Consider the following 20,660-nt stretch of genomic DNA (forward strand, 5'->3'; position numbering starts at 1 on the left):
AGTGAAAATGGGGGCCAAGTGTAGTGGCTCACACCTCGAATCCCAGCACTTTGGGAGGCCAAGGCAAAAAGAACACATGAGGCCAGGAGTTCAAGACCAGCTTAGGCAACATAGTGGGACCCTGTCTCTACAAAATAAAAAATATAAAATAAATTTTTTAAAAATGTGAAGATGCACCAGATGCAGTGGTTCATGCCTGTGATCCTAGCACTTTGGGAGGCTGAAGTGAGCACATTACTTGAGCCCAGGAATTTGAGACCAGCCTGGGCAACATGGTGAGACTTCGTCTCTACAGAAAATCAAAAAATTACTCAGGCATGGTGGCATGTGCCTGTAGACCTAGCTATTTGGGATGCTAAGGTGGAAGGATTCCCCTGAGCCCAGGAGGTCAAGGCTACCACGAATCGTGATCGTCATGACCACACCACTGCACTCCATCCTGGGCAACATAGTGAGACCCTGACTCAAAAAAAAAAAATTAAAAATTAAAAAAATGTGAAGGTGCATAATCCCACTGATCAAAGACCATCATTACTTAATATTACCATTTTTATGTATTTTCAGGGTTTTTCCCTTCATGTTAATTTAATTCTGCTTTGTTTCCTTCACTTAAATATCAAGAACATGTTTATATCATGAAATAGTCTTAAAACATGACTTTCAGTAGTCATCTTTTTAAAATAAGTAATTATAGCATTCAACTGTTGGATATTTAGATTATTTTTCAGTCTTATAAACTAAATTGATGATCTTTAATGGTATAAGATTACTAATGAGAATATTAGCCAGATGTCAATAAGGTAAAGAATTTAGATAGATAATGTCTGTCTATCTAATATAATCTATCTAATGATAGATCTGCCTCTTGGATCTTGATGATAAACTGCTTGGAATTGCTGACAGGCTGTTCATCTAGTGAGCACTTCCATCTAGTGGTTTACTTACTGTAATGGCAGATGATGAACTTAGTGCCCAAGCATCTTGAAAAGTCTTCTCTTTTGCTCATTTAACACCCTGCCAATTTTACCCGTCAAGAAGGTGGGGGTTTTGCCTGCTAGGGGAGAGGCCCATGTGGGCTTATGGAGAACTTCAGGGGAGAGTTAACTATCCCTATCTTCATTTTTTCCCTGTAGCTTCATAAACAAGCAGATATGCAAGAAGAGAAAAACCGAATTGAAAGAGTCCTTGGGGCTACTCTTCTGCCTGACCTGATTCAAAAAGTCCTCACATTTGCACTTTCAGTAAGTAACAGTGAAAACTGCTTTTCAAAGGGAGTTTTTACCCATTGATCTGTGACAACGTCTCTGATTTAGTATCCTCCTGAGCTGCCTCAACTGAGGCTTCCTCTTCCAGGAAAATTGGCTTGAGCTTTGTTACTGAAGTGTTTTCTCCCACTCGTGGTGAAAATTAGAAGAGTTGGAAGAGGAAACTCCAAAATGGGAGGACAGACTCTTGAAAACCAGGAAACTCACTTACCCCCTTTGCCTGCTTTGTGTCTCTTCCTTTCTTCACCTTTTTGGCTCCCAAGCAAGGATCTGTTGAGCAGCCTGTCTCTGCCTCATTCTCAGTTGGGTTGATCTTTAAGTTAAACATTGTCCTCTTTGCTGGAAGCTTCTGATGCTAGTTATTCCTAAAACAAGACATAAATATCTTCAGTATGGTTATTGGGTATCTCAACAGTACGTTGCATTTTCTGGCCCCAGCATATGTTTTGGAGACACTAGGCTTCTCTTTCTGTCTTTAGGAAGAGGTACGTCCACAGGACACTGTGTCAGTCATTGGTGGAGTAGCTGGAGGCAGCAAGCATGGGAGAAAGGCTGCTTGGAAATTCATCAAGGACAACTGGGAAGAACTTTATAATCGATACCAAGGGGGATTCCTAATATCCAGACTTATAAAGGTACATGGAAATTTTTATTTGGAGTAGCTTGCTAATTGTGGCTGTCATGGAGTGATACACATGACTCACGAGACCCATAGAGTGTTGTCTTTGCTCTGTAGGAGTTTACCTAAGTAATTACTGGCTCTGTTTAAGGACTTCTCCATCCCCAATTCCACACCCTTGATAACAAACTGAAGCTGGGAAAGAACAGGATGATTTGTTGTTAGGGTAAATGGAAGTTTGTTCCCAACCTCTTTTACTTTCACTTACTATTTAAAACCATTGTTTTTTCAGCTATCAGTTGAGGGATTCGCAGTTGACAAAATGGCTGGAGAGGTTAAGGTAAGGAAAGTACTGTTAACTTTTCACTTTTCAATCTAGTCAGTAAAAATCATATCTGGGAGAGGAAGAAGAAAGAGTCAAGGCTCATCCATGGGTTTCTGGTCTGTGAATGTTGGTGCTGCCAACAAGCCGAGCTATAATCCTGGGGTGTTGGGTCATGTACTTCAGTGACTTCTTGTGGTTTTTTTTGTTAGTTTGTTTTTTATATATATATAATATATATATATTATATTCGGTACATAAGTAGTTTATGTGCAGGTGAAGTTTGGGCCTCCATCCGGCCTTTGCTTCCCCTGGTTTAGGACCAGGTGCCCTTTGTGTTGTTATGTGCCCCGCCTCCTCAACTTCTTGCTTTTGCTGGGAGAGACCACTGAGATCGAGTCTTTCATGTCTGAAGAATTTAGATTTGGGATTATTTTTGAGGGTATTGAAATATGGTTGAAAGAATGTGAAACCCGAAGTCAGCTAACTGGGCGTAAATCTGTGTTCTGCCCCATATAAACTGCGTGTCTCTGGGCAGGTATTTCTTTTTTTTTTTTAACTTCTATGGGCCTGTTTCTTCATCTATAAAATGGCGTGATGATACAATTGTGATTTAAACTAAATAATGTTATGGGGCTAGAATAGAGTAGTTTCTTGATATTAGTTCTTTTTCTCTTTCTGATGACCTTCATGGGTCTGTTGTGTGCACAGTGAGACTAGATGATTATGTAGGCTCTCCTTATCCCTTATAAAGGTTGGTACTCAGTTTAGGATGCGTTTAGGCCTGGTACTGGTCAGCATTTGGGGAACGCGTCTACATTGATCAGGACTATCTTAACTTTAAGCCTTCCATTGCATTGAACTGCTGAGTGTTTGTAACATGTCACTTTTGCTTTCATCTTCTTGAAGGCAAGGAGGTTATCAAGTGTGAATTTGGAAGTCTTGAGAGCTATAATATAGTTTGGTTCACTCTGCGAGCCATTATTAGAAGTAAGTTTTAAGATTTCAGATCTTCTTGAGAAAAAAGTGAAAGACTTAGTCTCTGCCTTCATTCAGTTTAGACTGTGTATTTTGTGTAAACAATTACTTTATCACAAAGACGATAAGCACTGTGAAGGAGAAATACATCATGGACTTTGCAGAGAGGGCAGTGGCCAAGCTGAAGCTGGTAAGGTAGGCAGAAGCCAGGACATGAGAGCCTTACAGGTCACACTAAGAATCTCCTAAAAATAGAAAATTCTCTGGCTGGGCGTGTTGGCTCACACCTGTAATCCCAGCACTTTGGGAGGCTGAGGTGAGAGGATTGCCTGAGCCCAGGGGTTCGAGACCAGCCTGGGCAACTTGGTGACACCTTGTCTCTACAATTAAAAAAAAAAAGAAAAAAGAAAAAATTAGCCAGGCAAGGTAGCACATGCCTATAGTTCCAGCTTCTTGGAAGGCTGAGGTGTAAGGATTGCTTAAGCCCAGCAGGTTGACGCTGGGGTGGCCGTGAGCATGCCACTGCACTCCAGCCTGGGCTACGGAGTGATGATACTCCGACTCAAAACAAAATAAAACAAAAAATAGAAAGCTCTCCAGTTTATAAACAGGGGAGTGACTTGCTTGGAGATATAGTATGCCGGGGGTGGGGGTGGGAGTGGTGTGGGGGACCAGGGTAGTGACTTGATCTGATTTGTGTTATAAAGATTTCAATTTGCCTACAGTGTGGAGAACAGTCTGGAATGGAGAGAAGCTGGTGGGAAACTGACACTCCATGCAAGTGCAGTGAAATAGCTTAGAGTAGGTGTGGTCATGGTGCAGGAGGTGGAGTAATGAAAGAGATTTGGGGCTTGAATTCATTAATAATTAATAATTAATTCAGCGATATTTCCTGAGTATCTTCTCTGTGTTGTGAACATATCTGGGAGGGGAAGAAAAGAGAGTTGAGGAGCCGGGCTCGGTGGCTCAGCCTGTAATCCCACGCTTTGGGAAGCCGAGGTGAGTGGATTGCCTGAGCCCACGGGTTCGAGACCTGCCTGGGCAACTTGGCGAGACCTCATCTCCACAATAAATCAAAAATTAGCCGGGCGTGGTAGCGCGCGCCTATAGTTCCAGCTACTCAGAAGACTGAGGCGGAAGGATCGCCGGAGTCCAGCAGGTTGAGGCTGCAGTGGCCGGGAGCGGCCACTGCACTCCAGTCTGGGCAACAGAGTGAGACTTCAACCCAAAAGCAAAAACAAAAACAAAAAACGAAAAGAGAGTTGAGGGCCATTCCCAGGTTTCTGGCATATAAATGTTGGTGCTACTCTTTGAGAGGAACTGCAGGAAGACTTGCATCTGAGGCCCAGAGAACCAGCTGTGATTTGGAGCCTTGAAAAAGGAGTGACTGTCATCTGTGTAGATAAGGTTCTTGATTTCTAAAAGGTCTAGATTTAGTCAGATGAATTAGTCGTTTTGTCTTTCACATGTGGAACAGACCCATCATTTTGTCAATTGGTATTTAAGACTTGCTTTGTTTTCTGTGAAACCAGGTATATTTCATTAGAAAATCAATCAGTAAGCGTTGTGATGAATTTTAAACTGTTTGGTCTATGAAAAGTGGGAGACTGTGGGATATTAAATTATTAGGGTATATCAGCAATTTAAACTTCTTAGTTTTTTTTTTGTTTGGTTTTTTTTTTTTTTAATTGGGAGTCTCACTCTATCGCCCAGACTGGAATGCAGTGGCTGCTCCTGGCCACCGCAGCGTTGACCCGCTGGGCTCCTGCGATCCTTCTGCCTCAGGCTTTCAAGTAGTTGGAACTACAGGCGCGTGCTACCACGCCCGGCTAATTTTTGATTTATTGTAGAGATGAGGTCTCACCAAGTTGCCCAGGTGGGTCTCGAACCCACGGGCTCAGGCAGTCCACTCACCTCAGCCTCCCAAAGGCGCGGGATTACAGGCTGAGCTGCCGAGCCCGGCTTAAACTTCTTAGTTTTATCATCCTTTACAAATTAATCTTTATTTGAAGCAGCCAAAATATGTTGAGTTTGTAAGTACCCTGTGCTGGGTATTTTGCCAAATATTTCTGTGGGTTGTCTCCTTAATCTTTTGGAGTAAATATTTTCTCATTGATGAGAAAACTGAGACTTAGAGTAGTTAATTTGCTCACAATTGAAAACTAGTGTGTGACCAAGCCTAGATTCAAATCCCAAGTCTGAGTCCAAAGCCTAGATTAACCACTAGACAATTAGCCTAAAAGAAGGGCAGTAGGCACTGCCTCTTTACTGTTAACTTTTTTTTTTTTTGAGTCAAAATCTCATTCTGTCACCCAGGCTCAACCTGCTGGGCTCAGGTGATCCTTCTGCCTCAGCCTTCCAAGTAGATGGAACTACAGGCGTGTGCCACCACACCTGGCTAAGTTTTTGATATATTGTAGGATAACAGCCTACTGTTAACTTTTAATTAGGGCCGGGCACGGTGGCTCAAACCTGTAATCCCAGCACTTTGGGAGGCCGAGGTGAGGGGATTGCCTGAGCCCACGGGTTCAAGACCCGCCTGGGCAACTTGGTGAGCCCTCATCCCTACAGTAAATTAAAAAAATAAGCTGGGCATGGTAGCATGCGCCTGTAGTTCCAGCTACTTGGAAGGCTGAGGTGGACAGATCGCCGGAGCCCCAGAGGGTCAACGCTGGGGTGGTCTTGAGTGTGCCACTGCACTCCAGCCTGGGCGACGAAATGAGACCAACACACAAATATTTTTTTTTAATTAGGTTTTCAACATGTACTATTTAGGGGAAAATTCCTCTGTGCAGGTCCAAGGAGGTGCTTGTTTTCTTCCAGCCCAAGGGTGGTTGAGGTGGGTGAACCCTTGCTGTAGTAGACAGGAGTTATTTTTCACAGCCTGTGGCACACTCCGCTTCCTCACCAGTCATGGTCTGCATTCTGCTTGCTTTACACCAGGCTTTCTTCGAGAGCCACCCGGCTCCTTCCGCCGAGCGCACCATCCAGCAGTGCTGTGAAAACATCCTGCTGAACGCAGCCTGGCTAAAGCGGGACGCCGAGAGCATCCACCAGTACCTCCTTCAGCGGAAGGCCTCGCCGCCCACAGTGTGAGCCCGCGCGCCACAGCGCGCTTCTGCTGCTTTGCTGCAGGGCCGGGCAGTGCGACCAAGCAGCGATTCACATGCCAAGAATTTGGAGTCTTCTTTCAAACCGTGGGGGTTGGACTATGAATGTAGTTACCTGGTTCCTGCTCACACTCCAGAATTAAATTCTATTGAAAAAGGAAAATCAGCAATTCAGCAAAAAATAAATAAATAAAAGTAAAAATGTAAATATGATAGTAATAAAATAGAGCATAACGAAACTGTGAAACTTCCCGAAGCCTCGTCAGTGGGTAAAGTATTAACTTTCCTGTTGGCGAAAGATGTTCTGTTTTATAACCTACCAGAAGGAAACTCGAGGCTTCTGGGGGAGGAGGGTTTGTGTGAAGTGGGTCCTTCAAGCAGCCTACAAGTCAGGGTGGTGTCCACTGCTGGGAGCGGTTCAACACAGGCTGACTATGGGCATCACAGAGTCAGAGTCTGTGCATAAATCCAAGTGGGTTTTTTGGGCACGTGGACTGACCAGGAAGATGATTTTCCTGCATAACAGTCTGAACGGGGATTGCAGTTTTCCTCCTTGCCTTCCCTTCTGTGTGACCCCTTGGCCAAAAAACAAAAAAAAGAAAAAAGAAAAAAAACCTACCCTGTTCTGGGTTTTTTCCTCCCTTTCACACCCAACCCCCACCCCCGGTGTCCTTCTTAGAGATAAAGAAATAATAAACACCTTTCATAGCCACATTAAATAAGAGAAACTGATATACATTATGTTTTCTTTCTTTGTAAAGATGACTTATAAGAACCCTGAAATGCATATAGGTGAGACAATAGAAATAAAAAGACCCCTGGCCAGGCATATCTGAAGGAGTTATTCTGCAAAAAGTGGTCTTAGTCGTTTGACAGACCAGCTATTGAACCTGTTCATTACAGTATCAGCACTGGCTTCTCCTGGTCATTCTGTGTGTGCGAGCAGCTGGTGGGCGGTGCTGCCGGCCTGGGCGATAGCGGCGGCTGGTTTAAAAACGAAGCCTGTTTGCCGCCCCTGCTTCAACAGCATATCCTACTAACAAGCCTCATCCATCTCATCCCATGGGTTTCAGCTTCAAGTCTCATTTCCTTCCTCTCTCCTTAATTTTTCTCTTTTCTTTTCCTTTTATTTTTCTTTTAAAAAAATTTTTTTGTGTTATTAACAAATTCATATTTGGTGTGGCTTGACTATTTCAGAAGGTCATCAGATTGTGAGACTGCTTCCTTGAAACATTTTTGTGCTATTGTTTTAAAAAAATAATAATTAAAAAACAGTTGGCGTTAATAAAAATGTCAATGTGAAATTGATGTCCTGATTTCTTTTGTTCTCTTTGATAAGAAATGGAAAACCTTCCTGTCATTCAGTAGGGTTATATGAAGTTTTACTACCATAGAATATCTCACATTTAAGAAAATCCAGTTCCTGAATTCCTGATGAATAGATCCTGAACAGAAAAATCCTGAAATTCCTTCTAAGTTAGTTCTAGATTCTCAGAAATCTCTCAGAGACCCTTGGAGTCAGCACTTGAGTTCACTTGAGATGGACTCAGCCCTGGCCTTTGAGGCTATATGTTCAGGTGCCAGGCCTGGAGCTGCCCCCAGGCTCTCTTGGCATAGGCTTTAGGCACCAGCAAAGCAGGAACACCAAAAAGACAGAAGAATGCAGCTTTAACCAAAGAACTCACAGAACTTGGCAACCAGAAGCTCTGGAAAGAAGTTCAGCTTCAGCACACATGCAGTGTCTGTTTAGAAGAGTTGAGTAGTTTGAATGACATCAGGCGGGGTGTGCTGGTGTCATTCCCGTTCTTGGAACCATTCTTCTCCTGCTCTGGACCCAGCCAGTCGGTATTTGCCAGTCAGTCATACCCAAAGAAGGTAAGAATGCATGAGGGAGGATGCTCAGGACCTCCTGGGCCAGGCCTGGGGGTTGGTTGTGTCTTCCACCAAGCCAGCTCCTATCCTTTGGCTTTCTGGCGCCTTCAGTTTGCCCCTTCACACCTGGTGAAAGGAAGCAGCGTGCTTTACTAGTTCTGGGTGGCTCCACTCTCCTTGGTTTCCCTGAGCTCCGCATGGCTTTGTAAATTATTAAAACCTTACTAAGGCCTGGCACAGTGGCTCATGCTATAATCCTAGCACTTTGGGAGGCCAAGGTGAGAGGGTTGCCTGAGCCCACGGATTCAAGACCAGCCTGGGTGACTTGGCAAAACCTCGACTCTACAATAAATCAAAAAATTAGCCGGGCATAGTGGTGTGTGCCTATATTTCCAGCTACTTGGAAGGCCGAGATGGAAGGATCACCTGAGCCCAGCAGGTCAAGGCTATGGTGGCTGTGAGCATGCCACTGCCCTCCAGCCTGGGCAACAGAGTGAGACTCCAACTCAAAAAAATTCTTATTAAGCCTCCTCAGTTTGTGTTTTCTAATACACCCCTCCACTTTTTAAAAAAAAAAATAGAGATAGACACTATGTTGTTTAGGCTGGTCTTGAACTCATGGCCTCAAGCAGTCCTCCCGCCTTGGCCACCTAAAGTGCTGGGATTACAGGTGTGAGCCACTGCACCCCGTCTCTTTTCTAATACCTTGGACTGATTTGGGCACAATACTCTGATGCTTTGGGTCTATATAAGGTCTTAATCCAGTCTTTTCTGTATCAGAGGGGTTATTTTTCCTCTAGCTCCCTATTACAAGTCATACACCAGGCTGGGCATGGTGGCTCAAGTAATCCCAGCATTTTAGGAGGCTGAGGCGAGAGGATTGTCTGGGTCCAGGGGTTCAAGACCGGCCTAGGCAACTTGGTGAGACCTTGTCTCTACAATAAATAAATATAGGCATGGGCCTATCATTCTAGCTACTTGTAAGGCTGAGGCAGAAGGATCATCGGAACTCCGCAGGTCAGGGCTGTGGTGGCTGTGAGCGTGCCACTGCACTCCAGCCTGGGTGACAGTGAGACTCCGACTCAAAAAAAAAGTCATAAACCCATTATACAGATGAGAAAGCAGGCTCAGAAAAGTTAGATAAGTTAGTTTATACAGCATGTAACTGTCAGAAACAGTGACCGCCCAGACTTGCTAGTCCCCAAAAGCTGTGTTTTCCCAGCTAATTTTCATGTCTCCATAATTAGAAGATCATATGGTCAGACTGGGCCAGGCAATAGCCTTAAAGATACTTGATGTTTTTCTATTGCTTTTTTGGTTAAAATTTTTAACAGAAATTTGGAAGAAACACAAATGCAAGCCGGGCTCGGTGGCTCAGCCTATAATCCCGTGCTTTGGGAGGCTGAGGTGAGTGGATTGCCTGAGCCCGTGGGTTCGAGACCCGCCTGGGCAGGCGAGACCTCATCTCTACAATAAATCAAAAATTAGCCAGGCGTGGTAGCACGCGCCTGTAGTTCCGGCTACTCGGAAGGATCGCTGGAGCCCAGTAGGTCGAGGCTGCGGTGGCCGGGAGCGGCCACTGCACTCTGCACTCCAGTCTGGGTGACAGAGTGAGACTCCAACTCAAAAAAAACAAAAAACAAAAAACACAAATGCATTAATACTTCCTATAGAGAGTTTTATGTAATGTTTGATTAACGAGAATTAATCAAGCTTTTGGGGACAGTAGGCAGTGCTTAGTGAAATCTTAATTTAGCCGGACTCGGTGGCTCAGCCTGTAATCCCGCGCCTTTGGGAGGCTGAGGTGAGTGGATTGCCTGAGCCCGCGGGTTCAAGACCCGCCTGGGCAGCGAGACCACATCTCTACAATAAATTTTTAAAAAATCAGCTGGGCGTGGTAGCGCATGCCTGTAATTCCGGCTACTCGGAAGGCTGAGGCAGAAGGATCGCCAGAGCACTCCAGTCTGGGCAACAGAGTGAGACTCCAACTCAAAAAAAGAAAAAAAAGAAATCTTAACTTGCAGTTTCTAAGGATGAGTTTCAGGGAGCAAGAAAGGAATCGGGTATGTGCATTTCGGGGGGAACAGGAGGAGCTCTATATCTCTAGATTCTTCACGTTCTATAACTCAAAAACGTTCTAGAATGTCATCAGAAAGACTTCATGGAGCCACATGTGAGGGTTAGTGATTTATTAGCAAGTCAGTAAATAAAAGCAAGCTTTTGATAATGTTTATAGTGCTGAATCTATACTTCCAGAATCCTTTTTGACTGAGGAATAAATTGCCTGATGAGAACAGAATCTCTTCCTCTTACTAGATGCTAGTTTTAGGATTTTAGAATTTTTATTTTCTTTGTGAGTGTTTTGTGATAATGCAAAATACCCACCCTAGAAGGACCATGCCTGCTTGTTCCAACCCCCAGTGCAAGCAAAGTGATCAAGGCGTGTGGTTTAAAATGTAAGAGTAGGTCAGGCACGGTCTGTCATCCCAGCACTTTGGGAGGCCGAGGTGAGAGGGTTGCCTGAGCCCAAGCGTTTGAGACCAATCTGGGCAACTTGGTGAGACCTCGTCTCTTCAAAAAATAAAAAATTAGCCAGGCATGGTGGTATGCTCCTGTAGTTCCAGCTACTTGGAAGACGGAAGCGGAAGGATTGCCTGAGCCCAGTGGGTTGAGGCTGCGGTGGCCATGAGCATGTCAGTACGCTCCAGCCTGGGTGACAGAGTGAGACTTTGACTAAAAAAAAAAATACTTGGAAGCCTGGAAATAAATAAAATGCAAGACTAAAAGACAGGAGATCTAATGTTAAAAAAGCATTGTGTCAAACAACTGCTTTCCCTAGGAGAACAAGTCAGAGGATTGGTTGTTACCAGTAAGTTTGATGGCAACATTAGATGACAGTGTCAGATGAAGGAAAGTCAAATGGGTTGTCACTGCCACTTATAAAGAACTCTGGGCCAGGCGTGGTGGCTCACACCTGTCATCTCAATACTTTGGGAGGCTGAGGCGAGAGGACTGTCTGAGCCCAGGAGTTCAAGACCAGCCTGGGCAACATGGCAAGACCTCATCTTTACTAAAAATTAGCCAGGCATGGTGGTGTGCACCTGTAGTCCCAGCTCCTCGGGCGGCTGAGGCAGGATTGCCTGAGCCTAGGAGGTCAAGGCTGAGCCGTGATTTCACCACTTATTTACAATTTGAGACTCCAACTCAAATAAATTGATTCACTCACTCACTCTAGGCTGGGCATGGTGGCTCATGCCCGTCATCCCAGCATTTTGAGAGGCAGAGGCAGGAGGATTGCTTGTGCCCAGAAAAATTGCCAGCCTGGGCAATATAGCAAGACCTCATCTCTCCAAAAATATCAAAGAATTAGCCAGATGTGGTGGTGTGCACCTGTAGCCCCAGCTACTCCAGAGGCTGAGGCAGAAGGATTGCCTGAGCCCAGGATGTCCCAAGCTGCAGTGAGAGTCATAATCGTGTCACTGCACTCCTGCCTAGATGACAGAGTGAGACTTGAACTCAAAAAGAAAAATATATTTTAAAAAATTGTGTTCTGTGATTCTGTTGCAGGTGTCTGGTGACCGTAGCTTTCACTATTGAACTTCTGTTTCCAACACTGGGGAGGAATTAGCAGCAGAGAAGGAACATCACTTACTGTCATAATCTTTGCTTTTTCGGAGAGGCTGCCAGCAGCAGACAGTAGATATACTATGCACCAATTCAGATGACAGCTGGGGAGAAAAAAAAATTGAAGCCTGCCCTGGTTTGGTGACCATCTGAGACATCCCCTCACCCCCACCCTAGCCAGCTTTGACCCTGATCATCAGCCTGACAAATGGTGTAGGTATTTTGAATCACACTGCAACTTCAGTCCACTCTTCATTTATTATCATTAATTTTAGAGTTTTGTTTTTGTGGTTTTGTTTTGTTTTTGAGTCGGAGTCTCACTCTGTCACCCAGGATGGAGTGCAATGGCACGCTCATGGCCACTGCAACCTCAACCTCCCGGGCTCAGGGGATCCTTCTGCTTCAGCCTTCCAAGTAGCTGGAACCACCACTCTTAATTTATTAGGGCACTAATTTCCTTGCATTATTTGTACTAATCTGGATATTCTCTTCCTTCTTAATGCTTATTATCTTGTACTCTAAAGTTAGAAGAAAAAAAAAATCAGAATACTGAATGGCTAGTAGGTTAGTGGGAGAAATCTCAGGAGAACACAGTGCAAAAGAAGAGAGGGGGCTGGGTGAGTAGCTGACACCTGTAATCCCAACACTTTAGGAGGCCAATGCAGGGAGATTGCTTGAGGACAGGAGTTCGAGACCAGCCTAGGCTACATAGTGAGACCTGGTCTCTAAAAATAAAAAATAAAAAAATAAGAGAGGAGATAGAGAGGAACAACGAATAAGAAAAAGGTACAAGCCAGGCTCAGTGGCTCAGCCTGTAATCTCAGCAATTTGGGAGGCCGAGGCAAGTGGACTGCCTGAGCCTGCGGGTTCGAGACCAGCCTGGGCAACTTGGTGAGACCTCATCTCTACAATAAAATAGCTGGGTGTGGTAGCACATGCCTGTGGTTCTGGCTACTTGGAAGGCTGAGGCAAAAGGATCGCCAGAGCCCAGCAGGTCAACGCCGGAGTGGCTGTGAGTGTGCCAGTGCATTCCAGCCTGGGTGATGGAGTGACTCCAACTCAAAATAAAATCAAATAAATAAGAAAAAGTACGTTTGTACTTAAGATTAAGATATTTGAGAGGAATGAGGATGGATATTGCTTTTCCTTTTTTTTTTTCAGAGTTCAGCAGTTTATTGAACACATTATAAAAGGTTTCGTCAAATACAAAAGCCCATGTCATCATCAGACTCCTCAGATTCTTCCTTCTTTGCTTCCACTTTCTTCTCGACTGGGGAAGTGGGGGTGGGGGAACAGGACCCCCGGCTGGGGTGGCCCCAGCTGCAGGTGTGGGTCAGCCAGCTCCCTCCGAGCAGATGAGGCTCCCGATGTTGACACTGGCCAGGACCTTTGCAAACAAGCCAGGCCAGAAAGGCTCCACATCACACCGACAACCTTCATGAGGGCGTTGATCTTATCCTCCATGACGGTCACCTCGTCGTCATGAAGAATGAGGGCTAAGTAGTGACAGACAAGCTTGGACAGGAGGCCATGGCGTGCCAAGCGTGGGATGGAGTTGCTGGGCCCGGTTGCTAGTCACCCGATGAAGCGAGGGCCTCACCCCCACGCAACCTTAGCTCCCTCCGAAGGACTGAGCACCTTGGCGGCAGCCGGGGAAGGCAGACATTGCTTTTCTGATAGGCCATTCCCTCTTCTCTCAGCAGAGCCCTTGAGAGAACATCAGGGCTGGGGTGGGATGAGACGACTGTGGAGGGACGCTTCATCCTCACCTCTTGGCTGCAACATCTGGGCTTCTCTCCTGCCCCTGCTGGACCTCTTATTTATTTATTTACTTACTTACTTACTTAGAGTTGGAGTCTCACTCGTGGCCACTGCGGTCTCGACCTGCTGGGCTTGGGCAATCCTTCTGCCTCAGCCTTCCAAATAGCTGGAACTGGCCGGTGGCTCTGTCTGTAATCCCAGCACTTTGGGAGGCCAAGGCAAGTGGACTGCCTGAGACTGTGTCTTCAAGACCAGCCCTGACAACGTGGCGAGACCTCATCTCTATAATAAATAAAGAAAAATTAGCCGGGCATGGTTGTGTGCCTGTAGTTCTGGCTACTTGGAAGGCTGAGGGGTAATGATTTCTAAGCCCAGCAGTTCCACGCTAGGTTGGCCGCAAGGGTGGCACTGCACTCCAGCGTGGGTGACAGAGTGAGACTCCAACTCAAAAAAAAATACTGGGCGCGGTGACTCAAGCCTATAATCCCAGCAATTTGGGAGGCCAAGGTGAGAGGATTGCCTGAGCTTGCGGGTTCGAGACCAGTCTGGGGAACTTGGTGAGACCTCGTCTCTACAATAAAAAAATTAGCTGGGCGTAGTGGAGCACGCCTGTAGTTCCAGCTACTTGGAAGGCTGAGACAGAAGGATCACCTGAGCCCAGCAGGTCGAGACTGCGGGTGTGTGAGTCTGCCACTGCACTCCAGCCTGGGGGACAGACTCTGACTCAAAAAAATAAAGGCCAGGTGCGGTGGTCCAAGCCTGTAATTCCAGCACTTTGGGAGGCTGAGGCAAGGATTACCTAAGCCCAGGTGTTCATGACTGTAAGGTAAATGAAACCAGATCAGGTGAAACAGCAATAAAGGAACCAAGAAAAATTTACTAGCGCAATCCCAGGCGAAGTTCACCGGTCCACGTAGCTGTGGGCCGGAGAAGTCGCGCCCAGCAAGATGGGCAACGGGTTTATAAAGGGCACACTAAAAAAGCTGTGAGGGGGTTGGGGAGGGCAATCACTGGTTGAGACAGCTATCACGTCTGCTGGCGATTGGCTGAACAGGGTTGCTAGAGGCGCTGTAACAAGTACTGGCTGGCTTTGTGGCTGAAGTCTTAGTTCTGGTCACTCATTTTTGCTGGCTCACTTTCACCCATTGTTCTCCTGGTCTGGGTTGGAGCTGCCTTGTTGAGGCCCGCCCTGCCCTCTGGTGCCTTCGGCCTTACAATGACCAGCCTGGGCAACTTAGTGAGACCTCATCTCTACAATAAATAAAAAAATATTAGCCAGGCATGTAGTTCCGGCTCCTTGGAAGACTGAAGCGGAAGGATTGCCTGAGCCTGGCAGGTTGATGCTGGGGTGGCTGTGAGCATGCCACTGCACTCTGGCCTGGGCAGCAGAGTTGAAACTCTAACTCAAAAATAAATAAATAAATAAAATAGATAAAAATATAAATCAATAAATGAATACAGAAGATGGGCCCCGTGCTGCCTCGGTTTGTCCCCCTACGTAACCAGTGCCCGCATTTCAGTCTTTGCTTATGAAGCTAAGTGTGCCAGGCTCAGACCTGTCACACCCATGTCATGTTCTAAGTCATGAAGCCTCGACCTGCTGGGCTCAGGTGATCCTTCTGCCTCAGCCTTCCAAGTAGCTGGGCCTACAGATGCACACCACCAGGCCCAGCTGATTTTTTGTAGAGACGAAGTCTCACCAAGTTGCCCAGGCTGGTCTTGAACTCCTGGGCTCAGGCAATCCTCTTGCCTCAGCCTCCCAAAGTGCTGGAATTACAGGCCTGAGCCACCGCGCCTGGCCTGAGAAGTGTTTCTTCCTTGTTTAAGCTGACTGCTGCATGAATGTGTTCCAATCTGACTTCCTGATGTTCAGTGCTGGTTGTGTGACGCACACCCATTTGAAGGATGTAGCTTGCAGCTCCTGGCTCGATAAGTTTCAGTGGCTCACGTAACGATTTTGCCCAGCATTCTGTGCTTGCTGGAGATGCTAGCTGCACTATATTTGGAGGGAACACTTGCAATCCTCTACGCTGTTGCCTGGGTGTTGAGCTACTCGTTTTGGCTACTATCACTGTTAGCTACGTTTTAGGAGGATGTATTGTGATGACTTTCACAAAGACTGGAAAAGCTGAGTGCGATGGCTCATGCCCATAATCCCAGCACTTTGGGAGGCGGAGGCGAGAGGATTGCCTGAGCCCACAGATTCGAGACCTGCCTAGGCAACTTGGCGAGACTTTGTCTCTACAAGAAATCAAAAAATGAGTCGGGCATGATGGTATGCGCCCGTGGTTCTAGGTACTTGGAAGGCTGAGGCGGAAGGATCGCCTAAGCCCAGCAGGTCAAGGATGCAGTGGCCATGATGGTGCCACTGCACTCCAACCCGGGCAACAGAGTGAGACTCCAACTCAAAAAAAAAAAGACTGGTGAGGAGAGAGGTAAGTGGCTTAAAAAAAAAAAACCAAGTGCCTTCTTCATAGCCTCAGCCTGCAGGGACTTCAGCTTGCTTACGCTGTTGAAATGAGGTCACACATTCCTCCCGCTGGGACTGGCTTACCTGCTAGATGCCTGCCACGCCAGCCTGAGCAACTGTGTTGCCACCGTGCCTGTGCCTGCCCCATTAATCTGGTGACTGCCTCACTGTGTTCAACAAATAAAACAAATGTGCCATCCATCTATAAGTGAGTGACCCAAGTGTGCACTAAACCCAGGAAAGACCTGAGAGAGGGATCATCTGGGGAGCTTTATCTATTTATTTAGTTATTTATTTAGAGTTGGAGTCTCACTCTGTCACCCAGACTGGAGTGCAGTGGCCGCTCCCGGCCACCGCAGCCTCGACCTGCTGAGCTCCGGCGATCCTTCCGCCTCAACCTTCCGAGTAGCCGGAATTACAGGCGCGCACTACCACACCTGGCTGTTTTTTTGATTTATTGTAGAGATGAGGTTTCGCTGCCCAGGCAGGTCTCGAACCCGCGGGCTCAGGCCATCCACTCACCTCAGCCTCCCAAAGGCACGGGATTACAGGTTGAACCACCGAGCCCGGCTATCTGGGGAGCTTTAAATGTCCCCGTCCTCTATGACCCGCCCTGGGCCATCCCCAGTGAGATGCTAGGCAGAGGTTTTCATTGTCCTGTGAGCCTCACAGAAACATCAGAGAGCTGCTGGGAAGAGCACCAACCTTTTCTAGGCATGGTCAGATAAAACAGTGGCCCTATGCTCCAACCTTGCAACCCGCTGTTTGATGAGGTAGGTGTGCATTTTTGGCCACCGATCAAAGGACTTTGGCAATCAGAAGAAAAGCAGCCTGGGCAATGTACTAAGACCTCATCTCTGCAAAAAAATTAAAAATGCTAGGCATGGTGGTGTGTGCCTATAGGTCCAGCTACTCAGGAGACTGAGGCAAGAAGATCATCTGAGCTCTGGAGGTCAAAGCTGTGCTGAGCTGTGACTGTGCCACTGTACTCCAGCCTGGGAGATAGCGTGAGACCCCGACTCAAAAAAAAAAAGAAAGAAAAAAAGAAAGAAGTAAAAACTCCCACAGCATTGAACCCGGTCGCAGTAGTCAAGCAAGACTCTGACGGACCCATTGCGTGGCCCTGGGACTCAGCAGATGTGGCTGTACAAGCTGTCACTGTAAAGGGCTATAATACTAGGCCCAGAGGGTACAGTGGCAAATAAGGCCGACTTGGCCTCTACTCTCATGGACCTGACAGTCTCACAGGGACAAGAGATAGAGAACGAACCATCTGCAGCATGGGGACCCTCTGGGAAGGGCAGTGGGCCACACTGGAGTGTTACCAGAGTGGCCAAAGGAGCTGGAGCTTTCAGGAAAGGCTCCTTTGAAGACATGATGTTGAACTGAGACCTGAGAGGTGCATTGTTGCCAGCCAGGAGGAGAGGAGAGGTGTTCTGAGCAGAAGAAACGGCGTGTGCCTGGGGCCTGCAGCTAAAGCGCAGATCTGCTGAGGGAGAAAAAGGCATCCCGATGGGTGGAACACAGAAAGCTCCTGGGGCAAGTGCTGCAGGAGGGATCTGAGGAGGTGCTGGGGCTGGGCTAGGGAGGGGCTTGGGCATCGTTTAATATCCTGAAAGCTAAAGAACCATGGAGAAGCCTCAGATTCCTCATCTGTAAAGTGGGACTAACAAGAGTCATCTCTTGGTCAGCACAGTGGCTCACGCCTGTAATCCCAGCACTTTGGGAGACTGAGGCAAGAGGATTGCTTGAGTCCAGGAGTGCAAGACCAGTCTGGGCAACATGGCGAGACCTCGTCTCTACAATAAATTTAAAAAGTTAGTCTGGGCAACAGAGTGAGCCTCCAACGTAAAAACAAAAAGTTAGCCTGGCATGGTGGCATGCACCTGTAATCCTAACTGCTTGGGAGGCTAAGGTGAGAGGTTCGCCAGAGCCCAGGAGTTTGAGGCTGCAGTGAGCTGTAATCAAGCCGCTGAACTCCAGCCAACGTGATACAGCAAAACTCTGTCTCAAAACAACAACAACAAAATGATCTCAGAGTTATCAGGAAGCTAAAATGAAAAGAACACACGTGAAAGATCTTTGAAAATTATAAAACATGATAGGAATACTAAGATTATATCATTCCTAGGAGGAATAAACTGTGCTGCCTTCTTAAGTACTGGAACCCAAGTTCAAACTCTACCTGACAGGAGTGTGAAATACCCTGTGAAACCCTGACGTCTTCCATGGAACTGATGAAAGTCATGAGCTTTTTTCAGTTGAAACGCGCAGTGTGGGGCTCTGGCCGCCCGGGGGTGAGCACAGCAGCTGGAGCAGGATCACACCATGTATGGCAACGTGCTTTTCTCAGCTCAGCACCGCTCCCCACGCGGCTTCCAGAACAGATCAGTGTCCTGCCTCCTCCCCAACTCTCCCAGGCGGAACCACCGGGGCACGCCCTCCTCTTGGTTCTTGCAGCCAAAGCTCAGGCCCTGCCTCATCCAGCTCGGCTTCTGTGGAAGCTGCCGTCTTTCCAAATATATTACACTCTTTGGAACTGCTTGGGGCAAAATCATGATCCCAATTAGCACTGCATTATATTGTAGGAAAAATGCAACATCCCCCCCCCCCAAATGTGTGCTGTTTTATTCTGACAATGTTCTAAGCAGTGGGCACAACCAGTAGTCAAATCTCACAGAATGGATGTAACCCAGGGCTCACCTCTCCCATCTGACCAGCACCGACATGCTGCCATGGAGAACTCAAGAGTTCATTTGGGGCCATTTCCTCTCTGTCTGCAAAATATTAAACATTACCCAAGTACAGGCCAGGCACAGTGCCTCATGCCTGTAATCCTGGCATTTTGGGAGGCTGAGGTGAGAGAATTGCTTGAGTCCAGAGGTTCAAGACCAGCCTGGGCAACATAGTGAGACTTTGTCTCTAAAAAATATCAGAAAACTAGTTGAGTGTAGTGGTGCGCGCCTGTAGTCCCAGCTACTTGGAAGGCTGAGGCAGAAGGATTGCCAGAGCCCAGCAGGTCGAGGCTGCAGTGGTCATGAGTGTGCCACTGCCCTCCAGCCTGGGCAACAGAGTGAGACCCTGACTCAAAAAAAGAAAAGAAAAAAAGGAAGAAAATCTTGTCATATCCTAGCATGGATGAACCTTGACATTATGCTAAGTAAAGTAAGCCAGTCACAAAAAGACAAGTACTGCACCATTCCACTTATATGAGTATTCTAAAGTAGTGAAACTAAAAGGAAAAGAAAGAAAAATGGTGGTGGCTAGGGACTGGTGAAGGGAGAAACGGAGAGTTGTTCAATGGTACAGTTTCAGTTTTGCAAGATAAAGTTCTGGAAGTCTGTTGCACAACAGTGTGAATATACTTTTTTTTTTTTCTGAGTCAGAGTCTCACTCTGTCACCCAGGCTGGAGTGCAGTGGCACGCTCACAGCCACCACAGCCTTGACCTGCTGTACTCAGGCAATCCTTCTGCCTCAGCCTTCCAAGTAGCCGGAACTAAAGGTGTGCACCACCATGCCCAACTAATTTTTTTATTGGTTGTAGAGACGAGGTTTTGCAAAGTTGTACAGGCTGGTCTCAAACCTGTGAGCTCAGGCAATCCTCTTGCCTCTGCCTCCCAGAGTGCTGGGATTACAGGCATGAGCCACCATGCCCAGCCAGTGTGAATATACTTAACACACCTGAATTGTATGCTTAAAAACAGTCAAGGTGGCGGCTAGACATGGTAGCTCGCACCTGTAATCCTAGCACTTGGAGAGGCCAAGGTGGGAGGATCACTTTAGCCCAGGAGGTTGAGGCTGCAGTGAGCTGTGATTATGTCACTGCACTCCAGCCTGATTGACAGTGAGACCCCAGCTTAAAAAAAAAAGTCATAAATTTAATGTCATGTGTTTCTACCATAATTAAAGCAAATATCGTTAAATGCTTCATTGGGTGTTCAGGAGATCTAGGTCTTTTTTTTTTGAGTTGGAGTCTCACTTTGTCACCCAGGCTGGAATGCAATGGCACGCTCACGACCAACACAGCCTTGACTTGCTGGGCTGCTGGGCTGAGGGGATCCTTCTGCTTCAGTCTTCCAAGTAGCTGGAACTACAGGTGCATACCACCACGCCTGGCTAATTATTTGATTTATTATAGAGATGAGGTCTCACCACATTGCCCAGGCTGGTCTCGAGCCATGGGCTCTGGCAATCCTCTCACCTCGGCTTCCCAAAATGCTGGGATTATAGGTGTGAACCACTGCCCTTGGCCGTGACCTGGGTCTTATAGAGCCTCCAATGCTGCCTGTGTAACCTTGAGGAAGACATCCTCTATAACTCAGGTCCTTTTCTGAAAAATGGGAAAGTAGAAGAGATGATAATAAAAGCCTCAGTGCAGAGAAGGATGCTATGCAAATATTAGGTGTGGTCATTATCTCAAACTATGGTTTTTGTGGTAACTCAATAAATCTTAGGGCCAGGCTTGGTGGCTCATGTCTGTAATCCTAGCTCTCACTTTGGGAGGCTGAGGTAGGAGGATCTCTTGAGCCCAGGAGTTTGAGGCTACAGTGAGCCATGATCACACCACTGCACTCCAGCCTAGGTGACAGAGTGACACCCCATTTCAAAAAAAGAAAAACAAAACCAAAATAAATAAAT

General features: G+C 46.8%; 1 protein-coding gene across 4 annotated transcripts in view; it reads left to right on the top strand.

Annotated features, from left to right (window-relative positions):
- The window catches only part of NPEPPS (aminopeptidase puromycin sensitive), a 117,695-nt gene extending 110,093 nt beyond the window's left edge, over nucleotides 1–7,602 (top strand). For all 4 annotated transcript variants that reach the window (XM_008051485.1, XM_008051486.2, XM_021709345.1 and 1 more), the window contains 4 exons: nucleotides 1,134–1,241; nucleotides 1,745–1,900; nucleotides 2,177–2,224; nucleotides 6,128–7,602. In XM_008051485.1, the coding sequence (XP_008049676.1) occupies nucleotides 1,134–1,241; nucleotides 1,745–1,900; nucleotides 2,177–2,224; nucleotides 6,128–6,280 (465 nt within the window). In that variant the 3' untranslated portion in view covers nucleotides 6,281–7,602. The remainder of the gene's footprint in view (nucleotides 1–1,133; nucleotides 1,242–1,744; nucleotides 1,901–2,176; nucleotides 2,225–6,127) is intronic.
- Nucleotides 7,603–20,660: the final 13,058 nt, after the last annotated feature.

This window comes from Carlito syrichta, unplaced genomic scaffold, assembly GCF_000164805.1.
Source record: "Carlito syrichta isolate Samal-C Ts95f unplaced genomic scaffold, Tarsius_syrichta-2.0.1 Scaffold177233, whole genome shotgun sequence".
NCBI lineage: Eukaryota > Metazoa > Chordata > Mammalia > Primates > Tarsiidae > Carlito > Carlito syrichta.